Consider the following 12,218-nt stretch of genomic DNA (forward strand, 5'->3'; position numbering starts at 1 on the left):
GAAGCTTTGGGACAGGAGCTAATTGCGGAGTAGCATGGACATGATATTTTAGTGACATCTGACCTGGAAGACGCTGTTATTGACATATACTCCAAGGCAGCTTTGATACTTGCGAATTTGATAGTATACTGCCATAATAACCCAAGGATCGATAGAACCTGGGCATGGGCGGTGTTTAATAGGGAGTGTTCGCACAAAATATCGGACATTCGAGCTTCTTCGAGGCTTGTCGATAAGGATATCAATAGAACTCGAGCCCCCGGAGGAACTGGAATACCTGTTGCTGCTAGGAAGATTGACTGTGTTCAAGTGACCCAGGCAGTAGAGAGCATCATGAATTTCCCATGTCACATGGTGCCATACCACCGGAACACCCAATTTGCTGGCCGATCAATAGAATTGAAAACTTTAGAAATTGGCCTTGACCCTGGCGTTACCAAGGGCTACTTGAAAACCATCGCTATTTGCGGTATGGGTGGTATAGGAAAAACACAGCTTGCTTTGGAGTATGTCTATCATACCAAAAGCCTGTATGACGCTGTCATATGGGTATCAGCATCATCAGAGAGAGACTTCGTCGGGGGCCTAGAGAGTTTTGAGACAATTTCAGGGTTGCAAACGGCAGAAGGTGAGGAACATCTGGATACGCTCAGCCAGAGGGTAAAGAACTGGCTAAGTGCAACAAGGAAGAAGTTTCTCCTTGTGCTAGATGATGTTAACAACAGTGAACTCATCGAAGAACTTTGGCCATCTAGTCCTCAAGGGTCCATTATCATTAATTCTCGATCAGCTTCCATTACCTCGAAGTGGACAACGGAAGTGATATATCTTCAATGTTTTGATGTCCATGGACAGTTGCATATAATGTTCTCATTGATCGGTAAGCACCTTGAAAGTGAGGCAGATGTCGTAGCTGCAAAGACACTCCTCCAAGGCATTGGTGGCCTACCCCTTGCATTAGTGCAAATTGGTCAACACATGGATCGCCACAATTATACCTACGAGCAACTCCTGCCAATCTACGGCAGATCAGCCCAGAAGATATTTAACAGAGCCAGGCCACCAGGACAATATAAGTATACCGTGGATACGGCGTGGGAAAAATCATTTCTGAATTTGACGGACGAATCGAAAAGCTTGTTGAATATCCTTTCATTTTTTGGCCGTAATCCCATTCCCAGGTCCGTGCTCGCTATCAAGAAAGCTGGAATCACCAATGTTTGTTTAGGTTTCCTGGATGATGAATTTGAGTAAGCTCTCCTTTCGTATTTTGATCCTGAATTACTGCTAAAGAACCGGTAGTTGTGCCGAAGCAGTAGTAGAACTCGCCGAGGCAGGGTTTGTGAGGCAGATATCAGATCAGAGCAATGACGGTCCATCCCCTTGTTCAGTCAGTCGTTTTGTCACGACTATCGCCAAGCCAAGAATCGGTCTACTTTGGCAATGTGGTTAAAGTGTTATTTTCCAGTCTTGCAGACACGGAGAGCGAGAGTTCAAAACATCAAGGCCACGGTTGGGCTTCATGGAAGGTTCGCAGTCAGGTTATTTCACATGTTACCTGGCTTATGAAATTATCAAATAGTCATATGATCGATATTAAGAGCCGAGACACTTTTGCAGGATTGCTCTTCTGTGCTGCAAAGTAGAGCCCTACAATATACGACTATAACCTATATTCACCTCACTTAGATATCTCTGGGAAAGAGAGCGACCGTCAGAGGCAGAATATCTCGTGGAATTTGGCCTTTAGTTTGTGACTGACAACTGCACAGTAACTTGTGCGCAAGCGTACCGAATCTTAGGTCACGTCAGCTTGGACATGGCACGACCGAAATCCGCTTTATCCGCGTATTTACAGACTCTCAAAGTAATAGAACTGCTCTACAGCAACCGTTTGCGGGAGGCAGCTGATGTATATGACTCGGTTGCCTGCAGTTACGCCGAACAGGGTATGGTTGATCAGGCTCTCAAATGTCTCCAGAAGGCCGTGGATATCCACACCGAGCTCAATCCATTTTCTATGAGTAGAAGTCAGGCAATATATGCGTTAACATATCTCCGAGCATAGCAGCCGGATGGATCTCTTAGTGCCTTACATCACTGCTGGAAATTACAGAACCTGACAGAGGAGCTAGTGATCCAATTCAAGTACCCGAAGCATAGTGGAGATATCATGCTGCTATCGAGAATTAATTTTGCCCAAGGCCGGACAGGGGAAGCTCGGAAGCTAGCATTGACAGCTATGAACATTCATCGAGAGCTTTATGGATGCCAAGGACCACGGGTAGCTGATTCGGCCTTCATCATTGCTGCGATGTCGGAGATTGAGGGTGACGATGCGCAGGCCGCGACGCTTCTCCGCGAAATAGTCGATATGAGCGGGGAGGGCGGCGATATGCAACCACATCTTGCGCGGTCTTTATGGTTTCTAGCAAGGATTGAAGAGAAAATAGGGCATATCCCCGAAGCACAACAACTCAAAGTGGAGGCTAAAGTAGAAAGGGAAAAGATCAAGGATAGAGAAGGAGACAACGGAGACAATGATGAGGCTTTTATGTGTCTCGTTCCATGGATGCTGTGGTGATATTATCTTCTCTAGTCCACGCAAGAATGAAAATGAATAATTGTTGACGTCTCGAAGAAAAAGAAAGATGAGGTTTTGTTAAGGTTTCGGAAAATTTAAAGTTTATCGGAATAAAGATTTACCGATGAAGCGTAAATGAGCTTATGTAATTAGAATTTATCTTCGATTCGAAAAGAAAAAAAGTCCGCTATTGCTTGTCTTTAAATTTAGATGGAAAGATATACAAACCAGTCCTGTCTGTGATCCAACGGTTAATTTCTTAATCATGAAGCGCAAGCTAGACGAGAATGATGTCCCTACATCAGCAGAAACGACGGAGTCAAAAAAGCCTGCAAGGCATTTTGAGGACTTTGGACTCGACCCACGACTGCTTCAGGCCTTGACATCACAAAAATTTTCGAAGCCGACATTAGTTCAGGCGGAGGCTATTCCCCTGGCACTCAGTGGGAAGGATATCCTCGGTATGGTGCTACATCTATAACATTTCATAATTTCATAAGCCAGTCGACTAATTCTCCATTGATTGTAGCAAGGGCAAAAACCGGATCTGGAAAAACAGCAGCTTACCTGATTCCGATCATACAGAAGATATTACAGAAGAAAGCGGTAATTATACTGGGAGACATTGGAATCTGTTATCCTTTATTAATTATGATTGCTAGGTCGACCCCGCGCATAAGTCGATATCAACTTTGATCCTGGTACCAACGAGAGAGCTTGCTCAACAAGTACACAAAACCGTAACTGCGTTCTCAGAGTTCTGTTCCAAGGATATACGGTCAGGGAACCTCACACAGAAGGTTTCCGATGCTGTCCAACGCGCGCTTCTTGCAGATTTACCGGATATTGTTATATCTACACCCGCGCGAGCAATTGTGAACGTCAATAACTCGGCGTTGGCTTTGGACACCATATCACAAGTAGTTATTGATGAAGCTGATTTGGTTCTCTCATATGGATATGAGCAAGATATGCAAAACCTGGCGAAGGCAATTCCGCGTGGTGTTCAGACTTTCCTGATGAGTGCTACACTGACATCTGAAGTTGATACTCTGAAGGGACTCTTTTGTAGAAGTCCTGCTATCTTGAAACTTGAAGAGGCCGAGGATGAGGGCGCTGGTATAAGCCAGTTTGCAGTGAAGTGCGTTACTCTTCACTATCATGCCGTATATCTGAATTGACTAACAAATGATATTTCAGGTGTGCTGAGGATGACAAATTTCTACTAACATACGTGATATTCAAACTGCAACTCGTGAAAGGCAAATGCATTATATTTGTCGGCGATGTGGATCGATGTTATCGACTCAAGTTATTCCTGGAACAATTTGGTATCAAGAGTTGTATCCTCAATTCAGAATTGCCAGCAAATTCTAGAATACATGCTGTTGAGGAATTCAACAAGGGTGTTTATGATATTATAATTGCTGCCGATGACCAAGAAGTCATAGGGAAAATCGAGTCAAAAAAGGAGACATCCGAGAGTGAGGTGCCTATTACTGATGCCGCTACAGAAGAAAACAAGGACCTCAGCGAACCTGAAGAAGTGGAAGAAAAACTGCCACCATCCAACAAAAAGAAACGGAAAAAGTCAGAAAAGGAGAAAGACTATGGCATTTCTCGAGGAATAGATTTCCAGGATGTTGCATGCGTTCTCAATTTCGACCTTCCAACGACTGCTAAATCATATACCCACCGCATTGGCAGAACTGGCCGAGCTGGAAAAACCGGGATGGCTCTTTCATTTGTTGTTCCATCTGAATTGTATGGAAAGCACAAACCAACGATTTTCCCACCAGCAAAGAACGATGAGTCTGTCCTTGCTAAAATAGAGAAACGACAAGCGAAGATGGGAAGAGAGGTGAAGCCCTACCACTTCGACAAGAAGCAAATAGAGGTGTTCAGATACCGAATGACAGATGCCCTACGAGCGGTGACTAGAATAGCCGTTCAAGAAGCCAGGGCAAAGGAGATTAGACAAGAACTGGTCAAGAGTGAGAAACTCAAGAGACATTTCGAAGAGAATCCCCAAGAGCTACGCGAGTTACGCCATGATCAGGAACTTGGGTCTGTGAGAGTGCAGAGCCAGTTGAAGAATGTGCCGGAGTATCTAATGCCCACCAAGGGGAAGAGTTCACTAACGAGTGAAGACATTGGGTTTGTTGGGCTACACAAAAAGGAGAACAGGATTCGGCAAGCTAGACAAAAGAACAGGGCTCGAGGGAGAATTGCAAAGAAAGGCCGCGCTGGACGAAAAATTGATCCATTGAAGTCGTTTAAGTCAAAGTAAAAAATGGGTGGTTTGGTTTGTTAATATGAAAATACCCAATGTTGTATAGCTGAGCGTAGATATTGCTATAAACAAGACGCCTATTCCTGTGCATAAATGCCTTTACAGATGAAGACAACATATTTAGATATTTAAAATTCGCGCTCGTCACTCTGATCCGTCAGAATAATGTATCCATTTCCCGCGCCCTTCTATCCTTGCGGTTTGAATGCCCTTACCAACATCTTTGATCCTCTCAAGCGTGGTTTTGAAGGATTCTCGCTCTTTGCGGAATCTATCTTGTTGCTTCATCACTATGTCCTCGTCAACTTCCGTGACAGATATGTTATCGGGGGCCGGGGCCGCTGGGATCCATCCAGGACCAAGTCCTATCCACTCTATCCCTCTCCACGAGCCATTCCATTCTGGACCTGAAGCACTGTGCACCTGTCCATAGATGTCAATTCCATTCCAGCACAATGCTGGGATCCATTCAGTGCAGCCTTCAAGATCAAGCCATTTAAGGGCGTAGGTTACCCTTGACAGTTTTGCCAGGACGATAGATGCTTCTGTCCAATTATTCTCGTAGGAAGAATATACATCCGACGCTCCATATTGAAAAGAGAGTGAATGATGCTTTGGGTGACTCACGCTCGCCGTTAGAGCGTTGGGTTTCAAAGTTGGGGTAGGCCAATAAGCAAGAGAAAGATGGGTTAACGTTGGGATATGAGAAAGAAGTTTCATAAGAGAAACCCAGCTTGCGGATTCCGGGGCTGGACATGCTAAAGAAAGAAATTTGATGTTGCTGAAGGCGGCCACTTCGAGCTGGCTTGGAGTATGGAGACTAGGACTTTGTGTCTCTAGGTCAGCTTACTCCTCCCATGAAGTAGGAACAGGTGTGCTCTCCCTATGTTTTGGTATATTGCCTTTGATAAGTTTGGAGAGCTGTTTCAAATTAAGCCAGTATCCAATGGAAAATCCAAGGTCTAGCCGAGTCACTTCAGCATTGTCTTCGGGCCCGGACTCCTGGGTCAAAAATAGAGGCTCTAAACCCTTCATGTTGACCCCCATCGATAAATGATCTGTGTAGACGGATACATACGTCAACAGGAGCTGCCTTATTGACACTGGCAATGTTGACAGGAACGTTCCATCATATATAAGATGCCAATCCCAGTTTCTAGCCATAAACCGAAGTGTGGTGTGTAGTAAACTGTCCTCTGGCGGAATCCTTGCGCCAGGAAGGCGATCGAGTCGACGGCCAAACTTGAAGCCACGGCTTCTCAACGTACCCTCGTCGGGGGTATCTAGACCTGCACTTGATCCTGTATTAGGGGTTATCCAGCTAAGAGGAGGAGGCGGTCCCGGGGTTCGGCGGACTCTTCGCTGTCCGATTGCCTGGCGGGATGTAGTCGGTCGAGGTCGGGGAGGAGGCGTCTCGGGAAGTTCTAATATGTTTCTTAGAGACGGATGAACCGTTCTAGGCGCTAGTCTTGCCTGTCGTGAACCTGTGGCGTTGGAAGACGCATTTCGCATCTGCTGAAGGATTTCATTGACCGATGATTGACCTGTTGCTGTCTGGCCATGGTTGGTTGATCTGGTCGACTGGAGGGAAGGATGGGCGGCAGGCGTTGGTTTAATGGATGGAGACTTGTGTTTTTTGGGCATAGAGAATGAGTGAAAGGAGATCTAACTTGGTCGGAGAAGACCAGGACAGGCTGAAGCCGTACGGAGTACTTTATATTCCGTCATGTTGCTTGAAATAGTGACTGATTCCCGTATTGACTGACATCTATTTTAAGTGGCGGCTGAAAGTGCTTGGCGACTTGCTACAGCCTCAAAATGTTGGCCCAAGCTGCATTTACACTCCTTTGATATTGATATACTCAACGTAAACTCAAAGTAAAAGTAGAATCTAGATGTCCCTAACCAGAGAGCCGTCATCCATCCTGCCTTCTCTCTTAGGCCCTTCTCTCAGCCATGTTTCGGCCATGCTGGCCTTTGGATCTTCATCCGGGAAGCCTCTTGAACGCCGGACCTCAAGAACGAGATCCCGAACCTTTCGCGTACACTCCAGACGAAGTTCCGTAGCTTCATCTCCGTACATGAGCTTCTCATTCAAGATGCCAACTGCGAGAGGTTCAGTGCTTCCTTGCTCCGATTCCCGTTTCAGCTTCTGCCACTTGCTTCTTAGCTCTCCAAATATAGCCTCCGTGTCTACCTTTTCTCCAAACGTGACGCTGACTTTCTGGTTTATGCGAGGAATAAAACGAGGGAATCCACGGTCCTCATGCATAACACCGTCCGTCCCTTCAATCCACATTGGGACGATATCTGGACATTCATCTGGTTCCAATATCAAGCGAGAAATGCCCCATTTGAAGTAGCGCATAGTTTTGTGAGCTGACTGGTGTATCATCCCTTCTGGAAAGATGTGTATCCAAGAGTAGGAGTTGCATGCATATGTAGATGGAGCTAGAAAAGCGTCCTCTCCATTTGTAGTAAAAGCCGTAGGTACCTCCGAGAAAGGATCAACACAGGTATTGCTTATACTCCATCGTTGTTTGTCTGTAGGAGCCCCATGAGGGTCCACAGGGAAAGGTCCCTTGGATAGTAACCGGATGGCTTGTGTTACAGTAGGCTGAAAGGGCCCACCGCGAGAAGAATGAAAAAGTCTATGTGCTGGGAGAACCTGCCCGTAAGTAAAGAACGCAGACATAAATCTATATAGGAGAGTTAGCACGCCATCATACCTTGGGTGACTTCCGGTCAGTACCTATTTTTAAAACAAATATCATGGCTTCCAAGAGCCCATCTCCGGTTGCATGGCCGGAACTCCCAATGGCTTCGCAACGGTATAACACCCCACATCAACGGATCGTCCATGCTATAGCGCCCACCCGGGAAGTTTCAGCCCAGTGTTCACGTTGTATATGTGCTTGCGAAAAAGGGGCGACGTCAAGCTACGTACACACTAATGTGATTTGAAACTGCAAAAACAAACAAAGAAAGTCAGCGTCCTGGATTCATCACAGCTTTCGGCCAAGTATATAGATAGAGTAGCTAACCAGTGATTAATCCGCGTGTCCTCGAGCTATCATCTTGCCGCGACTCTAGCAGCTTCAAGAATCGATCCAAGCCATTGACTTCCGTGGTATTAAGCGAGAATAGAAACCCACGACATAACGCCGCAATAGTCAGCGTAGTAGCGGAGGATAGAGACCTCCAGACGGAGGACGGCTGCTCGAGCGTCCCATCTTTGAGCTGCATCGGGATCTCGGCGGGAGGTCGACTCGGTAGTTAAGGCGAGCCGGGAGTATGTCCAGTTGATTAATTCATGGGATGCTAAGGAGCGACATTAACCCGATTGATAGGTTTCTATATAGACAAGACATAAGAAAGAGATGATATGGTACAAGATAGCAACGGTCTGGCGGGATGAACCTCGCATCCAAAAGGCCCGAAGTGTTGCTTTGGTTGGTTATATCAGAGTTGGAGAAGTGGCGTGCACGGACCATTCAATGATCTCCCTAAGAAAAAAAAGTCGCGGCTTCAAATCTTCAAATGTGAAAACTCACGAAGAAGGACATTGAACGATCGCCTTTCAGCGTCTGATAAACGCCAATTCCACTCAAGATGTTCAAGCCTACCTCCCCTTTACTCAGTGGTCTATTATGGTACGCCCAATTGCCCCGTGCCAGTGCCATTTGGCCCTTCCGCCGATTACAAGATGGGTAACGGCTAACCTGAATCTTTCATTAGGAAAATTCCCTGGCGCCTGTCCAGTCCTCAGAAAGCTAGACAACGAAAGCGGCTACGAGCAGTTGACAATGTTGTTGATACGGTTTACGCTGCGCTGGAAAGAAATGGACTTGGAGCCACGAAGCCTGTAGAGCGGTGGTACCGAGAGATGCCTAGGGAGGAGGAAATGCTACCACGAGACAAGTATACTATTTTCGACCGGAAGGAGAAGAAGTACCGCAAGGGAATACATAGTACGTTTCATCCGTGCTGCTTTGGTGGCTTACGGACCTTTAGGGGACCGGTTATTTTGTAGCGTGGTATGGACATATGCTAACTGGGGGCTTCTTAGAACTTCCCAAATGGACTCGTGTTAGCCAGAGAATTAACCCTCCTGGTTTCTAGAGTTGCCTCTTCACGTTTTTCCATCGATATATCATTTCTGTTTGCCGCGGATACTGGCTCTGCGCTATGTATAAATATCTTTCTTCCTCGAATATGTGGGCATGTACGGAGTTTTTCCCTTTTGGCTGTCCTTCTACGGTTAGACATACACTGAATATACGTGTGTATTATTACTGGATTGTTTTTTTCTTTTTTGTTTTCTATTGGTAATTGATGATCCTACGGATATGCTGAACCCAGAGAGACTTGTCCCATTTCCAGGGAATTAACAACTGGCCACTCCATTTCTCCGTATGCAAAAATGAAAGATAAACTGATTAAATTCACTCCGAACGGTAAGAATAATAATTTCCATGAATGCTGTGGTTTTGTTTGGTTCAGCCTTCGTCTCGTTCATGCATCGACACCGGATCAGTGGTACTCTGTGGCTGTAGTGTTGGGCTATCCATTCCCGGCAAACTGACCGCGGACCTTGAAAGAGTGCTTCTCAAGGAATGATGTAGGCTTACAACTCCCCGGCCCGATTTCTCAGACCTCTCAAGCTGTCTGATCTTTTGGTACTGCTGGGCACTGAGCCTCCTTGCTTCCCGAGCAGCTCTCTCAAGGCCGTGATATATGCCCTTTCCAGTTCTAGCAACACATCGGCGGTTGGCTTTGCCTTGAAGAACTACCCTCCGGACCCTATACAACCGGGGAACATTCTCCCAGTACTCCAGTTTCTCAGCCCAGCCACCAGGGCCTTCGAAGTAGGTCTGTTTCTGCTTATTCGACATTCCGTGTCCTTGTGGGGGTTTCTTGAGAATCCAGCTTGCTGGGTCGACGTTGTTATCAGCAGCATCTTCAGCCGAGCCTTCGAGTAACTCAACCTTTGGAATCTCTTTAGCTCCAGAAGACACCCTCGCTCGATTGACTGCTACCCTCCAGGAGTCTATCCGTGGCGTAACTGCTCTGGCTCTTGGTGCAGGGGTAATGTCGGGTACAACAGCATTGCTTTTACCGCCAAATGCCTTCTTATTCACTCTAGGATCGCTCTGTATTCTTTTTTTCTGAACAGTGAGTCTCGATGAAGGATCCATTACAACCCAAGTAGCCCGGTTGAGCCAATGATTGTGGAGAAGGAGAAACGCAAATGACTTTCGACCTGGGTCCATTTCACTCGATAACCACTCGAGCTTTCTATTTAAATTGTCGACTAGACGTACTTCAGGGCGGCTCAAGCAATTCTCGAGAGGAGGTCGACGTCGTATCCCGCGGCATTTGCGGATGCGAAGAGTATCTTCTCCTGGCCGACATCGTGGTCTTGGTATCTGTCTCCTTTCTGGAGTAGGGTGGTTTGGCAATCGAGGAGCTGGCTGAGTCCCAGTATCATAATGATGAGACTGGTATATATCTGAGCCGGACCCTGATGATATCATGCTTTTGAGAGCGAACGACATTGCTGTGCCTGGTCGGCCAGCATGGCCTTTGAGAACTCCAGGAGTATCACCAAAGGTCTGACATTGCATCCTTGCACCCCATGCCCTATACTTCCAGGAAAGTGATTTTTCACCATGTGTCTCGTCCATGGAATTCCCCATGCTCAGGATGCTGCTTTGTCCATGTCTTCGTCTGGTATGAAGTGGCTGAGCAGCTGGACTATGAAAACGTACGTGGCGTGAGCCATCACGGTAGCCTTCGGAATGTGTTTTTCGAGCTGCAGGGCGAAGTGGTGTTTCACTTCCTGCTCTATATCCACTATTATCGAAGGACTTGGATCGTGTCCTCAAAGAGGGCGAAAGACTCAAATCGGTACGCCGTGGTATATTGAGATCCTCATATTCCATGATTCTGCGGTTATGGTGTCTTCGAAGGGTAGACAAGCGGTTCATTCGGGGAACACCCATTTCAGGGTTGATTTGTGAGTGCGAGCTGGGCCTCAGTCCGTTGATGGCATATCTCATCAACCGCGAGGGGATACGCCTCAGCCGACCCTCATCTTCAGCTCGTTGCCTTGATTTCTCACCATCTGGGTCCCACCATATCCAACTATAATTCGCATGTGAAGACCTCCAAAACATGAACTTCCTAGCCCAGCGGAAGTCCTCTTTCCACCATTCTTTATGATAGTTATATTCCATAGTGGGAATCCATCCGTACCAGGCTCTAACGTGAGGCGAAGCTGCACTCCGCCCTCCTCCAGTCACCCTTGAGCGCGTGAATGAGCGTAAAAATGTCCCCAGTTTCCAGTAGAAAACACCGAGTATGAAAATAGACACCGTTCCAATGAATAGCAGAAGGAAAGTTCTCAAATCGATACGTTCGTCCACGGGCACAGCTCCTCCTGGGCCGTTTGGGAGGCGAGGTGGTTGAATGATTTCCCGACGCTGAAAAGAGATGTAATGATTATATATGGGAGCCATGGATTATTAGTCTTGGTAACGCAAACATCAGCCACAAAAATAACACCAATTGCAGAGTCAAGGGTTAACGAGCGTATGAGCATCCAGTTCAAGGATATCACCTAAATGAATTCAACGGTAGCTGAAAAACGAACGTGTTTGACTTGTGGGATATCGGTTAGAATGTCGGGCTCAACCTGAGCGGCTTCGACGTCCCTGGGCTCTTGACCAAACCAGTCTGCAGCCTTCCAGGTAGCGAAGATAAGTAGAACAATGAGTAGCCAGGATGCAAAACTCGTTATAACGAGAATCAGCAAATGTTTCTTATCCATGCATATGGGAGGTTGGCCTGTGGGCCCGGTGGAAAAAGAGTGTAGCACAGCGTCAAACAGCAATTAGTGGTATAAGTTAAATGATAGCGGAGCCATACATCAAAGCAGTGATATATCATGACAACCAATAGCTTCTTGTCAATATCAGCCTTTTCGATGATTGATGTATGCAATATCATCTGAGTTCCCGTCTCTGTTGCGGCAGGAGCAACCAGGTCCTGGGTAGTTCTTTCTTTGATTCGCACTTTCCAAGTCCTACCCTCTCTGGTAGCTCTTTCCATTCCGCAAAAAAAGGTAAACAACCGCGCTTATCTATCGAACTGTCTTTCAGCTCTGATAAATCTGTCCACGTTGTAGACAAAGTATCACCAGCACGGGAAAAGGGGGAAATCTCCTCAGGGCAAAGAAAAGCTTGTGATTGAGTATCTTGTCTCTTGAAGACAATATTCTCAATAGCTATCTTTTTTCGGATATCACAGAAATCAGCCAACCGAAAGCTTTCTCTTTCG

At 46.5% G+C, this 12,218-nt stretch overlaps 7 protein-coding genes across 7 annotated transcripts; 4 read left to right on the forward strand and 3 right to left on the reverse strand.

Annotated features, from left to right (window-relative positions):
- Positions 1–333: 333 nt before the first annotated feature.
- Positions 334–1,254, forward strand: TERG_12034 (uncharacterized protein; the record flags this gene model as incomplete). The annotated part of the gene is made up of 1 exon (XM_047751056.1): positions 334–1,254. One exon carries the CDS (start codon positions 334–336, stop codon positions 1,252–1,254), a length of 921 nt encoding a protein of 306 aa, XP_047606021.1.
- A 565-nt stretch (positions 1,255–1,819) lies between these two features.
- Positions 1,820–2,584, forward strand: TERG_12035 (uncharacterized protein; the record flags this gene model as incomplete). The annotated part of the gene is made up of 2 exons (XM_047751057.1): positions 1,820–1,987; positions 2,069–2,584. The coding sequence occupies 2 exons, from the start codon at positions 1,820–1,822 to the stop codon at positions 2,582–2,584; spliced, it is 684 nt and encodes a 227-aa protein (XP_047606022.1).
- Positions 2,585–2,849: 265 nt separating this feature from the next.
- On the forward strand, positions 2,850–4,874 carry TERG_03666 (ATP-dependent RNA helicase DBP9; the record flags this gene model as incomplete). The annotated part of the gene is made up of 4 exons (XM_003236572.1): positions 2,850–3,045; positions 3,114–3,190; positions 3,247–3,725; positions 3,785–4,874. The coding sequence occupies 4 exons, from the start codon at positions 2,850–2,852 to the stop codon at positions 4,872–4,874; spliced, it is 1,842 nt and encodes a 613-aa protein (XP_003236620.1).
- Positions 4,875–5,021: 147 nt separating this feature from the next.
- Positions 5,022–6,521, reverse strand: TERG_03667 (uncharacterized protein; the record flags this gene model as incomplete). The annotated part of the gene is made up of 2 exons (XM_003236573.2): positions 5,022–5,697; positions 5,728–6,521. The coding sequence occupies 2 exons, from the start codon at positions 6,519–6,521 to the stop codon at positions 5,022–5,024; spliced, it is 1,470 nt and encodes a 489-aa protein (XP_003236621.2).
- Positions 6,522–6,768: 247 nt separating this feature from the next.
- TERG_03668 (uncharacterized protein) lies at positions 6,769–8,123 on the reverse strand (the record flags this gene model as incomplete). The annotated part of the gene is made up of 4 exons (XM_003236574.1): positions 6,769–7,576; positions 7,630–7,740; positions 7,825–7,843; positions 7,922–8,123. The coding sequence occupies 4 exons, from the start codon at positions 8,121–8,123 to the stop codon at positions 6,769–6,771; spliced, it is 1,140 nt and encodes a 379-aa protein (XP_003236622.1).
- Positions 8,124–8,489: 366 nt separating this feature from the next.
- TERG_03669 (mitochondrial 54S ribosomal protein YmL31) lies at positions 8,490–8,999 on the forward strand (the record flags this gene model as incomplete). The annotated part of the gene is made up of 3 exons (XM_003236575.1): positions 8,490–8,530; positions 8,616–8,848; positions 8,947–8,999. The coding sequence occupies 3 exons, from the start codon at positions 8,490–8,492 to the stop codon at positions 8,997–8,999; spliced, it is 327 nt and encodes a 108-aa protein (XP_003236623.1).
- A 377-nt stretch (positions 9,000–9,376) lies between these two features.
- On the reverse strand, positions 9,377–11,709 carry TERG_03670 (uncharacterized protein; the record flags this gene model as incomplete). Its single annotated transcript, XM_003236576.1, has 2 exons — positions 9,377–11,362; positions 11,533–11,709. 2 exons carry the CDS (start codon positions 11,707–11,709, stop codon positions 9,377–9,379), a joined length of 2,163 nt encoding a protein of 720 aa, XP_003236624.1.
- Between the last annotated feature and the right edge of the window lie 509 nt (positions 11,710–12,218).

Source organism: Trichophyton rubrum, assembly GCF_000151425.1.
Source record: "Trichophyton rubrum CBS 118892 genomic scaffold supercont2.3, whole genome shotgun sequence".
NCBI classification, from domain to species: Eukaryota; Fungi; Ascomycota; class Eurotiomycetes; order Onygenales; family Arthrodermataceae; genus Trichophyton; species Trichophyton rubrum.